Source organism: Babylonia areolata, chromosome 2, assembly GCF_041734735.1.
Source record: "Babylonia areolata isolate BAREFJ2019XMU chromosome 2, ASM4173473v1, whole genome shotgun sequence".
Lineage (NCBI taxonomy): Eukaryota > Metazoa > Mollusca > Gastropoda > Neogastropoda > Buccinidae > Babylonia > Babylonia areolata.
The window spans coordinates 7,874,954-7,893,000 of NC_134877.1; the positions used below are offsets into that span (position 1 = coordinate 7,874,954).

General features: G+C 42.5%; 1 protein-coding gene across 1 annotated transcript; it reads right to left on the reverse strand.

The window, feature by feature from the left end:
• LOC143278903 (uncharacterized) lies at positions 1-14,320 on the reverse strand. The gene is made up of 6 exons (XM_076583311.1): positions 13,686-14,320; positions 10,995-11,169; positions 10,331-10,510; positions 5,635-5,792; positions 1,918-2,055; positions 1-1,594 (listed from the first exon to the last, which is right to left on the reverse strand). Exons 3-6 carry the CDS (start codon positions 10,453-10,455, stop codon positions 516-518), a joined length of 1,500 nt encoding a protein of 499 aa, XP_076439426.1. The 5' UTR covers positions 10,456-10,510; positions 10,995-11,169; positions 13,686-14,320; the 3' UTR covers positions 1-515.
• Positions 14,321-18,047: the final 3,727 nt, after the last annotated feature.

The window sequence follows — 18,047 nt, forward strand, 5'->3', positions numbered from 1 at the left end:
TTTCCGAGGTTTTCTGGCCACCACTTACCACTGCCCCGATTACAGGACACAGAACTCAGACCTCACACCACTGTACGCCGTAAATCACGCCGCATGGAACGTTTCTTTTTTCGAACTTCATTGAGGTTTGTGGCCGAAAAAAAGGGGGTTTGCGTGGAATGTTTATTTATTTATTTTCTGCTGTCCAGAATCAAACAAAATATACTCATCAGGAAACGGCTGCATTATGCCATGAAAGAACAGGACTGTTTGGGGATATTGGGGCATTGTTCATGATGAAACACGTGGTGAAACTCAGAACGCAAACTGAGAATGTCAGCCATTACTCTCGCAGGGAAGACTGCAGGGTGCTGTACGGAACTAAAAACAGATTGTATCTTAAAAAAAACACAAAAAAACGCTGAAGCAATGGTATATATATCTTAAAAAAAACACAAAAAAACTGTGTTCCTGCAGCAACGAGTATTTTGCGTTTCATCTATAAGGATAGCTATTGTAATACTAAAGAAAGAACTTTAAAATTTTCCACTAGAGCCACCAACAGTGAACACGTCAATGTGAAAATCTTTGCTAGACTCGGAGAGATCGTCGAGTCTATAATCCTTATCGTCAAACCCGTTATTGCCAAAGCCATGGTCGTTGTTGCTGCCTTTTCCCGAATCATCCCTGTAGCTTGCGCTGAAATCAAACAGGCCTTTCAGGAACCCCACATCACCCTTGCCATTGTCGCCCCCGTCACCAAACATGTCACCCACGTCATCCTTGCCATTGCTGCCCCCCTCACCAAACACTTCTTCAAGGCCGTCTTTGTCATTGCCGACGTCGTCACTCCAATTAAACAATTCCTGTAAAGCACTTTGTATTTTCTGGTCATCTCCATTGTCGTCGAAGTAATCATCGTATCTGTCGTTGTCAAAAACATCATCATAACCATCATTATCCAGCACGTCTTCGAGAAGATCATCATAGAAATCATCATTGAAATCGAGGTCGCTGTCATCATTGACGTCATTGTCATCGTCAAAGTCAAACAAATCATCAAAAGTATCGAAAAGATCATGGAAGAGATCATCAAAATCAAAATCATCATCGTCGAGATCATCACTGTCATCGTTAAACAGCTTCTCGAAGAGTCCATCAAAGATATCGTCAAGAACCTCGTCCATATCATACCAGAGCCGGCTTCCAAGCCCGGCTTCTCTCAGCAGAGCTTTCTCAGCATTGAGAGAAGCTGAGGAGTCAGCGGAGTCTCCAGTAGACTGTCGCTGGAGGACTTGGGTCAGACTAGCTGCTGTCCTCTTCTGGGCCTGGCTCTGCGCCTTGACCTCTTCCATGGCTTGCTGTGCTTTCTGCTGGGCGGCCACAGCCTGGGCGCTCACCTGGGCCAGAGCGGAGGCCGTGGCTCGTGCCTGAACTTGGGCTTGAGTCTGTGCGTGTGCCAGGGCCCTGACTGCGGCGTTGGCTCTGGCTTCGGCACGGGCGATAGCTCGCGCCTGCATGACTGCCACGGCGCTGGCGCGTGCAGATGCTACAGCTTGTGACGAGATAGTCACAAATCCCCTCATACAGTCGTAGCTTGAACTCATACGAGGGTCTGCAAAGTAACGTACGGTATTGAGGTTGTTGAACATGCCCACATGTAGCATACAGGAGATACAGATTTTTTTTTTTTCAGATGGCGTAGAAGAGGTATAAAGATGTGAAACGGAGAAAAGAATGATGCATTTAGTACAGTGGACAGAGGAACAAGCAGGAGACATGCCTTCATAGTAGGAGTGCATAGAACAACAGACACGAGACATGTCTCCATAATAAAGGCGTGTAGAACAGACTGCAAGGAAAATGCCAGGCACAAAAGATGACAGCAACTTAGGAAAGACGAGTGTTACCTAAAGCAAGCAGGAACCGTGTCCTCACCGTGAAACGGAATGTCGCAAGAACAGGATAAGGGATTGTATCGTCTCCCCAGGGTACACTGACGCACTGAGACTCCAGACATGTGCTGCTCCTTGTAGCACACCCCCAACGGGTCTTTGATTGGGTACTTCTTACACACTGTGGAAAAAAACAACAACCAACACTGCATCCATGCTTCACATGCACACAAACAAAAAATACTTATCATCTGCTTGAAGTGAGTCGTTGTTTTGGGTTATTTGCCAAATATTTATGTACACAACACAACACAACACACACACACACACACACACACACACACAGTGAATTATTCAGACAGATCGTCTCTATTGTGAAGAAAAGGCGCCATTACACAATATTCGTTATTCTACCTTCAGTTTACAATTCCGAAATTCTGATGAAAATAATTCTAACTAATAAGTACACATATATGAAGCATACCAATGAATATGCAAACCGGAGGCCGGAATGCATTTATTTTCTATTCTGTTATCATTCATCCAAAAGGAAGGCGAATGCAAATTGCACTTTAAGCTAACATGTTCCTGTCTTCGTGCAAAGCAAAACAAAATCTCTGTCACACACACACACACACACACACACACACACACACACAAAGCGAGAGAGAGAGAGAGAGAATATAAGTATAAAGTATATCTGGGAGAAATTCGAAAGTATACTTGGTAATTTTAACTCAGAGTCCATAAACCACGAGGACATTGATAGTTTACATTCCATCTTTACCGACATCATTTTACGATCTGCCGACGCATCAATTCCAAAAGGTAGTTCACCTATATCGAACAACCATTCAGGAAATATTTAGTGGACACCAGCCTGTGAAGCATCGGTAAATAATAAACAATCAAAGTTTAAAACACATCCGAAAAACAAGTCACAAGAGAACATTACTGAAAAGAAAAGGTGACAGCATTTGAGCAACATGGTAATTGCACGGGATTAAAAAAAAAAAAGATACTGGTCCTTTTGTATTAATGAGATATCTGATCATAAAGATACTGGAAAGGTCTGGAAAAAAAAGTAACGAAATAAAAGAAGGTATAAGTTTACCATCTTGCCCAATTAAGATAGAAGACAAAGATTTTCCGTCCGATGCAGATAATGCAAAAACATTCGCAGAAATGTTCTCAAAGTCTATGTGCTTGGAAGGCCTATCACATAAAACACAGAAAACACAGAACCGAAGAAGAAGGCTAAAGCGATCATTCAGATCCAAGTCCGGATAACAGGCAAAATACCAATGATCCACTCACAGTGAGGTTAAGGATGCATTACTATCTCTATCTAAAAAGAAATTCTCTTTAGGGGTTGACTCAGTCTCAAATGATATGCTGAGACATTTACCAGAATTTTTTGTTGTCTTATTGTTTAAGCTTTTTCAAATTGCTGCTTTTTAATGCCAGCATAATGAAAACAATCTATTGTTATAAACAAGGAAAAAGCAAAACAGATAAGAACAGCTACAGGCCAGTTGCGCTAACATGACATACTGGTAAACTAATTGAAACACAGGACTTGGCGTGTTGCGCAGTGAAGTTTGAAGTCATGACTGATTTAAGTGAGGGAGAGTTGCGCAGGTCGTCAGCCTCACTCTCTCGTCCCGGCCCATCTGGACCCAGAGGTAAGACACAGTCGAGACGGCTGAAGACAGGTCAGGGAAGGCCGACAGTGTTCTGTATGTGTCTCACTGCACCCTTTTATCACTCCACAGCGCACTGCCCGTTGAACCAGTGGTTGTTTCTTCCGGTCAGTCCGCCGAACCCGAAACCAGGCTTCACACACAAGGCTAGACAATCCATAAATGTCGTGGGTCCACGGCAGTTCTTGCGGCGTGTTCGTAGGCCCTCCCTACCCATTGTTGGCATCCTCATCCGCCATTGCAGCCGTTTGGAGATGTCTCCCCTTCCGCCTGCTCCACCGTTGGGATGACCTCTTCGTATCTGACCCATACATGGGGGCTGGTTCGTGGGCGCCACGGCGTATCCACACACCGGTGGGCTATGCACGCCGCACGTTATGTATAGGGAACCAGCAACCACCTCCCTTAAAAGCCATCTTTCATGATGTTCCAAATCTGGCTGGGACTGTCCCTCTCCAGATCGGATTTTCATGTTGGGTTTATTCCCCACATGCGGCAGGTATTATCTTTCTCTTTTTTGTCACAACAGATTTCTCTGTGTGAAATTCGGGCTGCTCTCCCCAGGGTGAGCGCGTCAGTCGCTACACTGAGAGTGCCACCCATTTTTTGTGTTTTTTCCTGCCTGCAGTTTTATTTGTTTTTCCTATCGAAGTGGATTTTTCTACAGAATTTTGCCAGGGATAACCCTTTTGTTGCTGTGGGTTCTTTTACGTGCGCTAAGTGCATGCTGCACACGGGACCTCGGTTTATCGTCTCATCATGTCCGAATGACTAGCGTCCAAACCACCACTAGTGGAGGGGGAGAAAATATTGGCGACTGTACTATGATTCGAACCAGTGCGCTCAGATTCTCTCGCTTCCTCGGCGGACGCGTTACCTCTAGGCCATCACCCAGGTAGTACTGGATTACATGGTTTCCAGTAGCAGTGAAGAACCTCCTACCTAAAAAAAACAAAAAACAACTTCTTCAATGTATGGACTATAAAGTACACAGATTTGCCCTTAGTGTTCCTTTTCAGGCATCGATCCTCGAAACATACAAAGAAATAGGAGAATTGCCTTTGGATGAATACCGAAGCCTCGCATGTGCCAAATACGTACTGAGAAACGTACTGAAAACACTGCATCAGAAGAAGTAAGAATCACATCGGAAAACATCTTCCCAAAAAGAGCTAACAATATAACTTTTCTGTCGCCACTGGCACATTTGTGTCAAACCACTTCCGAAGTCTGAAATTATTTCAGGTGATGCAGACACACAGAAAACTGTAAGTCCATGCCCCTTTTGGGGAAGGAGTAAAGCACATTTTGATATTAATTATACTATATTAAAAATAATGACATTTCTAATACCATGGCAACGGAAGTCCGATTACAGCTCCAGAATGAATACCGCGATAATTTACAGATTTACACAGACGGCTGCCAAGCAGGTTCAGCTGTTGATCATACCAGAACTAGAAACTGAATGTTCTTACTATATTGGTAAAAATCGATCAATATTCACAGCTGAACTCACTGCTGTCCTTATGGCTCTAAATTATATCATTGATCTTCCAGTTTGCCTTTTACAAGTCTAATTAATATATATATATATCGCAGATAAGAACATTACCCAGACTTTTGAGTCCAGTTTGTCAAAAGGTTACCAAAAACAGATGAAAAGAAATTTGGCATTGGTTGTCATATACACTGAAGTCAAGGGGAGCTTAAGATTCATACTTAATTGCTGTTGAAATAAGACAACGGACATGGGATAGCGTGTATATGAGTATTCAAGTCAAAAGCTATGTATATCAGTTGTTGTTGGTGGTGTTGGTTTATCTTTATTTTCATTTTATTTTATTTTCGGATGAATGCATGTGTGCTGAACTAAGCCCCAACAAGACGCTGCAAACACAGTAACTGAGCAGAAGGAAGAAAGCAAAGAAGAAAGCAAGGAAGGGAACTTTAGTTCATGTGCCTACTGGGGCTTCGAAATATACGAGTACATTAACGTCTTCATAAATAGCAAGACGTGTTGTATAATAGTTCGGACAGCCCACCATCATACTTACCTGGCCGAGGTGTGACGTGGGCACGGCGAAAGGAGTAAAAGCCATAGCGGGGTTGATGACCATGGTACCCGGCACCCGCCCTTGCCGTCACTGTCACCACTGCCAACACTGCCAGCTGGATGAAGGTCCTCATCTTAACTGAGACTTTGCAGAACAGACTGACAGAAAACATCACACGTGCCGTATCAGTGAAAGGGTAAGCCCCATACTGAAGTGGATCCACAAAATTAATGATGATTGCGTAACTATAACTATTCACTGGTAGAAGAGAAAACACCTGACGAGAGAGAATCTCTGAGATATATGTTTATGTCGAGAAGCACTGATGGCAAGAGAAAACTCTCAGAAAAGGAAGGTGGTATTCGGCCACGTGGGACTCCTTCCTGGCACACAATCAATATGTGTTATGTACACGCGTCAAAATGGTATTCTGTCGTGTGCGTCAAAATGGTATTCTGTCGTGTTTTCAGTTGTACAAAGGGATTGACGAAAGGGATAACTTTTCACAAGTGAGTACATTTTATTGTTCATCACACATTTTACTTCAGATACAAGCGTTTTTCAGAATATACATATAATTCAACTCTCTTTGTCAGAAGTCTCTCTCAAGCTACACATTACATGGATGATGCTGCCAGTCAAGATATCAATCTTTCTTGAAAAAACAACAGAAGACAAAAAGCAGACTTTTTTATGTGTAAACTGTATTGACCATAGCTTTTAGTGTATTCATAATGTATTAAACATGTATTCATTAATCAGTTTATTTATTTATTTATTTAGGGGCCTATATTATAAGATCTACAAGTTTAGTGTTTGCTCTGTCTTCCATTTCTCTGTGTATTTTTTCCTGTCTGTTTATATCTTCCTTTGGTTGTCACAATGTTTGCCTCAACATGTCCGTCGTAATGAGACTACTGACAGAGTTGATTTTCGTTGTTGTTGTTGTATATTCTAATTTCTCGCAATCTCACGATTTCTCTCACTTTGAAAGAAATCGTGGGATTGCGACAGATCGTGGTCGTTCCCCTCCCACGTTGTGTGAGAAATCATAGGAAGTGCCCCTTATTTTAGTCAAGGGATCAAAAATCCACAGGGGACTAAAATAAAATCTTATTTAGAAAAAGGTTAGTGGTTTGTAGGTGGCTAACTGGGATTATCACATACAGAATAGTGACAGATTCATTCAATACAGAAAATTCAAATCATCACGTAGTGTGGAGTTATATTTATTGATGGATCTGAACAGATTTATTAGATATATTTCAACAAGAATGGGCTAAATTTGGTATATTTGATTTAGCAATTCATTGTTCAAGATATAAAAGAAATGGTGAAAATCAAATGAAATGTCCCGTGTGCAAGTCTGATACAGAAAATGAAATTCATTTTGTTCTTTCTTGTTCGGCTTTATATGATCTGAGACAAAGTTTGATACATTCAAAATATACTGTTAAAAAAAAAGAAATGCAACAACCCATTACATTGAACTGATCTTTATTCTTTTTGACAATCGGAAAGAAATGTAGAAAAATAACGGAAGAACCGAGAATGTCAAAACTTGTGAAGGATGTTCTTTTGACATTTCATTCAATTCAAACATGCGGTAATTGGACAGTAACTGTCCAGTGAGCCAAGTCAGAATCAGTATGGAGTGTGACCGCCCTCTGCAGCAATGACTGCTCGGCACCGACAGGACATGGAGTTGATGAGGTGGGTGATCTCTTGTTGCGGGATGGCATTCACCCTTCTTCGAGTGCCTGGAACAGATCCTGCAAGTTTTCCGGCGCGCTGACCCTGGCTCGGAGCCGTCTGTCCAGCTCGTCCCACATGAGCTCAATTGGATTGAGATCTGGAGACAGTGAGGGCCAGGGCAGCGTGTTAACGTTGTTGACAGCCAGGAAGGCCTGTGTATAACGTGCCGCGTGCGGTTTGGCATCATCTTGTATGAAAATGGCGTGTGGAGCGGCCAAAAGTGGGAGAGCATGAAGCTGCAGGATGTCAGCCACATAGCGTTGGTCGTTCAGAGCCCCGTCAACTCGCACCAGTTGACTACGCCCATTGTCACTGATGGCGCCCCAGACCATCACACCCCCACCACCCCGAGCAGGTGCTTGGTCAACGGAGTTTGCTGCATAGCGTTCGTTCATTTTTCGGAAGACTCGTCGTCTCCTGTCGTGACATTGCAAAAGAATTGTGATTCGTCACTGAATAGCACGTGGTGGCGCCTTGTGAGGACAGGTCCTCTGACCAGACGTTGAGTGTGCAGGCCAGCTGCGTGCAGCCGATTGGGGATGGTCTGGTCGGAGACATGTGGCACTCCATTCAGTGCCTGGACTGTGGATGATGCTGAAAGGAAGCTGTTTCACAGATATCATAGGCGAAGAAAGTGGTCCTGGGCTGCTGTCGTCGCTGTTGGTCGTCCAGAGCATTGCCTGTCTGCTGTGACACCAGTGGCTTCTAGTCAGGACCACAGCTGACCGATGGTTCGTGCCACGTTGAAATGTGCGACACCAGCTTGAGATTGTCCAGCCTGCAGTCGGCCAATGGCGTTGTTTCGTTGTGCTGGAGTCAGACGGGGCATTTTTGGCATTGGAATTTTTGCACTCAGATCCGATTTGACAGACTGCAATTTTTCTGGGTTTTAAAGCCATGGTGTGAGTAAACTGTTCATCGGCATTTCCAATCAAAAACATGACTGCCATGTGAAACACGCACAAAATAAGACAACGAGACATTTTCACTACAGGCTTCAGAATTTGCACGCATGTTCTGCGTAGGTATGCCTGCTGCTTAAAAAAAGTTACAAGTCACTTGACAAGCGAAATCGAAAACAAACCATACCCAACCCATTCAAGTTTCTATAGTGCAATAATATTACATTGCCTTCTTTCTTTTTTTGTTTTTTTAAACAGTATATTACAATAATCCCTGTGATTTCAAATTAACATTGCTGTTGGCATCAAAACGTGATTGTATCATTAGAAATCTTGCTGTGTCGTATTTCTACAAGGCATTTAAAACAAGAGAAATTGCTCTGTCTTAAATAACAGGTTTACATGGTACTCTTTGAATAACTGTGCCATGTTGTTATGAAGATGTTTTATTCTAAATTATGTTACTGTTATTATGCATTTCTATTTCATGTTACTTTCATACTTTTCTTGGATGACATGATCGTTCATAGTTATTAGTGAATTATTAACTACTTTGTTCACATACCTTCAAATGGGGCTTTGGCCTTAAACTGAATAAATTCAATTAAATTCAATTCAGTTCTCTCACACTCGCATACATACACTTAAACACACTCAGAAATACCGAGTGCTTTTGTGCAAGTAAGACAAAAAAGAAATGATAAAAATACATCGATAAAAATGTATGTTAATGTGTCCGTAATGATCGGATCAGCTATATTAAGAATCCGACTGTTTAATCTATCTAGTCCGCAGGTTCCTGTTTGTTTTAAATGGATAAGGTAGTTATAGACTTCATAGAATGACAGAGAGAGAGAGAGAGAGAGAGAGAGAGAGAGAGAGAGAGGGTATATGTTGAGAAAAAAAACCCCAATAATATTACCAAATATTTCCCAAAAGAAGGCACATTGTACAACAAAACTGCAGAGCGCGCACCTCCGCCAACTACAAGAAACTTGTCCGTTCCTTCTTTAAATATCATGCCAAATTCACTTCTTCCCAAATGGTCAAAAAATCCTGAAAAAAACCATAGATCCATATACAAATAAAAGGATCGCCAACAAATATTTCTTAGTCCTCCTTTGTCTTCTTTTGTCCTTTTTTCTGCGGCAACAAAAAGGACTCAAATTTCAGAATTTTTATGAAAAACATACATTGTCCTTGAAATTGTGTATATGCCTCAACAAGCAACAAGGAACCTGTTGGGGTTTTTTTTCGTCTGAGACTGATATATTATTTCACCTAAATCACGGTTTTGCAGTTAATATGAAACACTTTCTTTTATCAACAATTGCACTACGAAGTCTCATATTTTGTCTGTTCTCGTTTTCTTTGCCTTGACACTTCGTCTCAAAAATTCACCTTTTCCCTCAGCAATAAGTTCAGTTGTGTTAGTCCTTTGCGTTAGCTGTGCTTGACTATGTGTGTATATATATGTATGTGTACATAACTACATGCATGTATATGAATGTGTGTGTGTGTGTGTGTGTGTGTGTGTTCGTTCGTTCTTTGGTTTAACGTCTTTTCACTGCAAGTGATATTAGACGAATGTGTGCGTGTGTGTGTGTGTGTGTGTGTGTGTGTTACAATTTCTTGTATTAGTAATGATTAGAAACTTTTTCAAATCCTTTTTTTTATCATTTTTAATCTGGCAGAACAGCTCTTATCTGTACAAGACGGAAGTCAGTCTCCCTTTTGTTCGTCAAGGAAGCTCCATGTTCACACCCTCTGTTCTCCTCCCCTGCCTCCTTTCTTTGCTCAACCGGTGAGTTATCTTCATAATGGCCGACAAAAGGACAGTTTAGCAAACTGCAAATATGTTTCTCTGCTTATTAACTGATCCCTCTTTCTCAATCTACGGACGGACCAACAGACAACAGCAACAGCAACAAACACGAAAAGATCAAATGAACAGAACGTGGTTATACTGATTTCTTGTCAACGTTGAATGGAAAACACACACGCACACACACACACACACTTGTCAGTACTGAACTCACCTCCAGGCAAGATCTGTCTCGTCTGCAAACTTCCCGTGGGCCACAGAGAGTGCTCGTGTTTTGATTGGCTTTTTATACTGCTCAGTGCGGGGCCATGGCTGCTCACAACAAAGGAACTTCCCCATCAGTCGACAGTGGTCATTTACATAGCCGTTGTTTGATGTTGGGAGTTCGCGGATACTGTCAACGGACAAGGAAGAAGAAACAGAACTAATGACGCTTCGTTCACGGCAAAGACAGAAGCAAAACAGTTAAAATTTATGAACTGTGATTCGTCTTTCAGTGTGCTCGACATAAATACCGTGGCGGCAGTTGGGTTTTTTTTTTAATATGTTTGTTTGTTTGGGGTTTTTGTTGTTGTTTTGTTTGTTTTTGTTTGTTTGTTGTTGTTTTTTGTTGTTTTTTATTATGAACATTTAAATTTACTTTCTTAATTTTCTTCCTCATCTTATTCTTCCTTATCACATCATACTTAGACGTTAAGGTACGATATAGATCTATCGGCGGTTGAAAATGGAATGTGTCGTTGAAATACGTATGGATAGTTGAAATGAACTAGTAAACAAAGCCAGTCACTTAATTGAGTCACATGCACTTCTCTCTCATTCCGTACACTGTAACCCAACACCATGTATTATTCGCGTGCAAGTACTGACATGCCTACCTGCTTGAAGCCAGTGCAGTTTTCCATCAAGGCCGAAACGTGGAGCGGTGGCCTTGTGGTAAAGCCCCCGAATAGGTAGCGAGTGTCCACGTGTTCGACAGAGTCCCATATGCAGGACCGGAATTTTACTCCCCCTCCACTCGACCTTGAGAGATGGTCTCGGTGTGAAGTCTTTCTGATGAGCCGATAAACCGACGTCCCACGTGCAGCATGTATTTTGCGCATGTAAAAGAACCCACGGCAACAAAAGAGAAACGTGTTGTGACAAAAAACAAAACAGCACATACAAATATCAGTCGCGAATAAAAGCAATGATGATGTCACAAGGAGACCAGGGCATGATAGGAGCGACGTGCATGCGCGCGCAAACGTGTGTGTGTAGTGTGTGTGTGTGTGTGTGTGTGTGTTCGTGTGTGTGTGTGTGTGTGTGTGTGTGTGTGTGTTGTAATCGATCAGTAAGTGTGCAAGGAACTGGTTTATTCTGCGACAGACCTGCACTCTCTCTCTCTCTCTCTCTCTCTCTCTTTCTCTCTCTCTACGCATAGGAGCATGCGTGCGTGCGTGGGGTGTGTCTTTATATATGGGGGGAGGAATGGGGGGGTGGGGGGGGGGGCGAGGGGGCTGGGCAGGGAGACTGCGTGGAGTGAGTGTGCTGCATGGATGCATGTGTGTGGTGTGTGTGTGTGTGCGTGTGTGAGTGTGTGTGTGTGTATGCGTGTATGAGTGTTGATGAAAGTGATTGACTTAATTATTTAAGGTGATCGAAAAACTTAAATAGGTATACTCTTACTATGAAAACCTACTGGGGGAAATGAGGAAGGAACATTTCTCCGTTTTAATTTGATATTGAATCTTGTCCACCTTCACATTTATTATGTGTTGTTTGTTTGTTTTTTCAACACACTGAAGAGCTTTGCATTGTTACATTTACATGTTACTTTGCTACAGAATTCTAAGTGGGTCTCTACGAATTTAGTCGTCATACAAATGGACACCACAAGAGAAATGGAACACCCAGATAGACAACAAGCTCTTCCAGATCCGTCCGGACCTGGGGGAGACCCTCCCTTCGGGGGTGAAGAACAGAAAGGAGGAATCTGTGCTGTGCAGACTGCGTACGGGGCACACTTTTTTTACTCATTCTTACTTGTTGAAGGGGGAGGAGGCCCCTCGATGCGTTCCCTGTGACGAGCCTCTCACCGTGAAACACGTGCTCCTTGACTGTTGGGATCTGCATGACGTTAGACGCAGACATTACACGGCGGTTTCTTTGAAGACTTTGTTTCGTGATGTCCCTCCGTGGGCGCTGATGGACTTCTTAAAAGAAGTGAACCTTTTTAACCAGATTTGAAGGTTTTAAACTATGGAAGTTTTTTTTTAAACTTTGGAGTGGAAAGTTTGAAGTGGTGACTCATTTTAATTGGTTGTTTTTTTTAGCCTTGTAGTAGTAATTGACGCGGCGATAGCCTTGAGATGGCCTTAGTGGTCGGCGAGGCTCTAAGCACCATAATTTCAAATAAAGAAACCAAAAAACAAAAGCAAAAAACAAAAACAACAAAAAATCCCACACAAATGGGGCAGTGAGGTTAAGATCGATAAAGTAGCAATAATGTCTTTAGCCCAGACCTACCGCTCTGATGCCAGTTTTGGAGTTTCAAGCGTTGACAGCACAGTCTCATTGTGTACTATCCAATGAAATATTTGATGAATCAATAATCAATACATAAATCAAGATATAAAGAGATGAATTATTATTGTGCCCCCCCCCCCCCCCCCCCCCCCCCCCAAACACAAACCGTGGAGAAAACTGAGAGAGAAACAAGGAAAAGAGAAAGAGTGGGACACCGACAACGACAATCACGATAATGATTGTGACGTTACTGAAGACTGACGGTGATGGTACAGTGTTGGTTGAAAAAAATTGTGCATGTATGTGTATGTGAGTTAATGAGTAAGCGAGTGAGTGAGTGAGTGTTTGTGTGTGTGTGTGTGTGTGTGTGTGTGTGTGTGTGTGTGTGTGTGTGTGCTCTATCTGTTTGCTTGGCTGGTTGATTTGTTCTTCTTTCCCTTTGTTTTTGAAGTGTTATGTTCATGTTCGAAGAGTCTTTTCTGGAACGGAGAATCTATTTTCAGGGCAACCATGCATGCGAAAGGATGCTAACACAAACAGATGAACATATGAACAAGCATGAAATGAAGGTTGATTTGTTCTTCTTTCCCTTTGTTTTTGAAGTGTTATGTTCATGTTCGAAGAGTCTTTTCTGGAACGGAGAATCTATTTTCAGGGCAACCATGCATGCGAAAGGATGCTAACACAAACAGATGAACATATGAACAAGCATGAAATGAAGGAACAATCTAAAAACGTGTGACAGAAAAAGCTGTGTAACAACAAACATCAAACTTTATTTGGCCCCGTTTTCACGCTCCCAACGCGAGTGTAAAGCATTGCACAATAGCCTTTTCTTCACATTTATGCAGAAAGTTAAATCATTTCGATGTTATTCCCAACATCCCTCTGGAAAGATTCGGTTCAAGTCCCGGTATATTGTATTTCTGTTTGAGTTATGCACATTGCCTTAATTTTGATGTTTGCTGTTGATTCCGATGTTATTTGAGGTCGATGCATTTCAATGATCCATTTTCTGTGAAATACAATAAATACATGTAAGTTTCAGTGTCATTACTCACCTGACCCTCGCTATCGTGTCAGCGACTGTCTTCGCCCTGCCCACGATACTCCGCCTTGGCACGTTTTTCACGTGCTCCGCCCTCTCTTTCAGTCCGTCCGACTTCTGCTCTCGCTCTGCTACTATCACAATGGTGGACGTCAATTCCATTAGATTGTCATTGTCAAATTTGTCATGGCATAAACAACGCCGACTACACGATGACACGACTCAGCGCATCATCAGCCTGGACATCGGCAGACCAAAGACAGAGAGAGGAACCAGAGCGGGCAGACTTCGCCATTGGTGGGGCTCTGTTCCCTGCACTGATCGTTCTCCTGTCGACCCTGCTGTTGCTGTGACCGTCACTGACAACTTCACCATTCATGTTCAAGCTGACTCCTTTACCTTCCGTGACATTGTCCTCTCTGACACTGTTCCTAACTGTGGTGTATCCCCCGTGATTGGCTTTGCTCTGCTTCCTGCTCCTTCCACAGCTGCCTCAACTCCCGGACCTCTCGCTTCCTTCCCACTGTCCTCCACTGCTAAGTCACCACCGTCTCCTTCCGTTGCCTGACTCACCTGCTTCACCATTAAATTCATTTCATGCCTTTCTGTTCAATGCTCAATCTGTCTGTCCTGATCAAAGGACTTGACTATATGTCTTATTATATTTTTTGAAAATAACCTTGATATCGTATTTCTTACCGAAACCTGGCTAAAATCACAAGGTCACGAACCCAAACTGAAACAACTGCACCCCCACCCATCCCCGCCCCCCACTCCCACCCCCTGGATACAAAACTAAGTCACTTCCTCGACTGTCTCGTGGAGGTGGCATCGCCATCGTCTACAGAGACATCTTGGAGTCTTCCCTTTCCTTCTCCCATAACCATGCCTTTCCACATGACACTTTTGAAATGCTCGAAGTCACTCTCAGTGTTCCCGGTCACTCAATCATCTTCTGTTGTCTCTATCGTCCTCCTCCTAATCGTAAAAGCAACCTAACGTCTTCTCTGTTTCACAATGAGTTTCGAACACTACTTGATTACTACAACCTTCGTTCTGGCAAACTTATCTTCCTCGGAGATTTCAACTTTTATTTTGACAACCAAACTTCCACTGATGTCAAACGCCTATGTCAATCTCTGTCCTATCATTCTCTCTCTCAGCTCGTCACAGAACTGACACACAGATATGGCCATACGTTGGACTGGCTCATCACACGTGACTCTGATGCTATGATTGCGTCAGTGACTGTAACTGACGAACTTTCTTCTGACCATTCTGCTGTTATATTCTCGCTTAATATTTCAAAACCTACCAGAACCCAAAAAGTCCGTTGCTCGTCGCAACATGACATCCATCAACATTAACACTTTTTCTTCTCAGGCTGCTGAACGCCATTACAAAATTTCTTCCTGTACCGACCGTCTCTACATATTACAACACTGTCCTCTCTCAAATGCTGGACGAACACGCACTCCCCACTACCCGCATGCTGCCTGATAGGCCTTCCGCCCCATGGCACACACAAGACATTCGACTTGCAAAACGCAAGCGTCGCCAGTTGGAACGGCGATGGTGATCCACAAAACTTAAAGTCCACAATCAAATCTTCCGAAAACAAATAAATAAAATCAAACATATTATCTCATCACAGAAAACAAACTTCTTTTCTTCTCAAGTTCTCGATGCCACATCCACCAAATCTCTTTATTCTATCATGTCAAATTTTAGTACTGCTAAACAGTCTCCTCTTCTTTCTGCCTACACTTCATCTGGACTGCCTAATGTCTTCTCTTTTTTTTCGACAAATTCCAAAATATTCTTTCGAGCAAATCCCTTTCGAACCTCAACGGCACTCCTCTTCATTCCTTCAATCCATTGACTGAAACAAAAGTCCATGAAATCCTGAAATAAATGATGATAAAATTCTGTGAGCTCGATCCTATACCAGCATCTGTCTTTTCCCAGAGTGTCTCACAACTTCTCCCCACAATAACCAATATTGTCAACTCATCCCTTCTCACTGGAACGTTTCCATTCACTTTCAAAACTGCAATCGTTCGGCCTCTTCTGAAGAAACCCAACATTGATGCAAACATTTCGAAAAACCATCGACCAGTTTCTAACCTTCCTTTCCTGTCCACACTCCTTGAAAAAGCTGTCCTGAAGCAGCTCAACAACCACCTTTTTTCAACAATCTCCTCCACCCTTTTCAATCTGCCTATCGTGCTGACCACAGCACTGAAACCACTCTCCTCCACATCCTGAATAATCTGCCGCAAGCGTCCTTGTCACTCTTCTCGCCTTGTCAGCCGCCTTTGACACGATAGACCATTCAGTCCTTTCCGGTCTTCATTTTACATTTGGTATCAACGGCACTGTTCTCAGCTGGTTCAAATCGTATATCCAGTCTGTCATCATTGATATTTTCCAGTCTGAACCCGTTAAAATCAAACACGGAGTCCCACAATGATCTGTTTTAGGCCCAGTGCTCTTCACAGTGTATACTGCTCCTCTTGCTGAAATTATCAGCAACCACAATGTCGGTCATCATTCTTATGCTGATGACACTCATCTTCAGCGCATACAAAGCTCTGCTGCCCGATTCGTCCTCAGAAAGAAAAGATCCGAGCACATCACTCCTCTTTTGCAACATCTCCATTGGCTCCCTGTCTCACACAGAATAAAGTATAAGATCAGCACTCTATGTTATAAATGTGTTCACAAATCTGCCCCTTCCTATCTCTGTGGCCGCCTGTACACTCCATAAAATAAGATAAGATAAGATAAGAATAACTTTATTATTTCATTAAGAGAAATTACAGCAGGTGCGACAAAAACAATCGTAGACAATTACTCAACACAAAAACATAAACATGACTTAATTAAAAGAATCAATGAGATATAAGACGTTAATATAAAAACTATTGCATATATTCACTTAACTAAAATGTTGCAATTGATCATTATTGTAAACATACTGAAACACACCAAGGCTAACATTGCATGTATCATATTGCACATTAATTAAGATAAGATACGAAGAACTTATCATCACATAGTAATTATCAGTATAAGTATATCGAAAGACACGAACATTGCACAATTCCTACCGCACATTCATCCTGCACGCTGTCACACACATTTAAGTAAATGATTATCTAAGAAATTTAAACAAAGTGCAATGTATTATGCATGCACTTTTACACGTACCCGCATGCAAGCGCAAGCGCACGCACGCACGCGCGCACGCACGCACACACACACACACACACACACACACACACACACACACACACACACACACACATTGTGACGCATGCACGCGTACATAGTTCTCAAGAATTTAAAATGTGAATTGAACGTGGTGTAGAAGTCTTCTGAGCTCTGGATTTTACTTTAAACGTACTGTAGCGTCGTCCTGATGGCAGCAGTTCGTAATACTTTGCTAAAATATGTGAGTCGTCTGTTGTTATCTGTGTGGCTTTCTGAACCACTCGCCTTTGATACAGCTCTTGGATACTAGCTTGTCTCACTCCCATAACTTTACTGCTCACACTCACGACATCATTCACAATTCGCTTACTTCTCACTCCCAAACTTCCATACCAGCACATAACTGAAACTGTCAGCAAAGACTCAATACAACATCGATAATAGCTCTGGAGAATCTTTGAACTGACACCAATATTCCTTAACTCCTGCAAGCAAAATATTCTGGACTGACTTTTCTTATGAATACAATCAACATTCCTGTCAAAAAGCCAGATTATCATCTAAAATAGTCCATAAATATTTGTATTCATTAACTCTCTCCACGGTTTCACCATCTATGACAAGAGCAGGTACAGGCAAAGGGTCTTTTAGAATAGAATATGTCTTTATTACCATGAGGTTGTATAACATCAATGCCAACCTGACCCGAGTGATACAGAACCTCTACGACAAAGCCACCAGCGCAGTCTACTTCAATAGTAACATAGGGGACTGGTTCAGAACCACAGTCGGAGTGAGGCAAGGCTGTTTGCTCTCACCAACTCTCTTCAACATCTTCCTGGAAAGAATCATGACTGATGCACTTGAAAACCACAAAGGAACAGTCAACATCGGAGGCAGAGCAGTCACCAACTTACGTTTCGCCGACGATATTGATGGCCTAGCAGGAAAAGAAGAGGAGCTAGCTAGCTTAGTGGACCACCTTGATAAAACCTCTAGAGCCTATGGCATGCAGATCAGTGCAGAGAAGACCAAACTGATGACCAACAACACCAATGGCATCAGCACTGACATAAGAGTGGATGGCCAGAAGCTAGAAACTGTCCACAGCTTTAAATACCTGGGAGCAATTGTGACAGATGAGGGATCCAAACCCGAA

Excerpts from the sequence above, each read along its gene's own strand:
- LOC143278903 (XM_076583311.1), bottom strand. The coding sequence starts at position 10,455 with ATGGGGAAGTTCCTTTGTTGTGAGCAGCCATGGCCCCGCACTGAGCAG. Across the intron at positions 5,793-10,330 it reads GAGACAGATCTTGCCTGGAG|TCTGTTCTGCAAAGTCTCAG; the intron begins GTGAGTTCAGTA and ends GTTTTCTGTCAG. Across the intron at positions 2,056-5,634 it reads CCACGTCACACCTCGGCCAG|TGTGTAAGAAGTACCCAATC; the intron begins GTAAGTATGATG and ends TTTTTTCCACAG.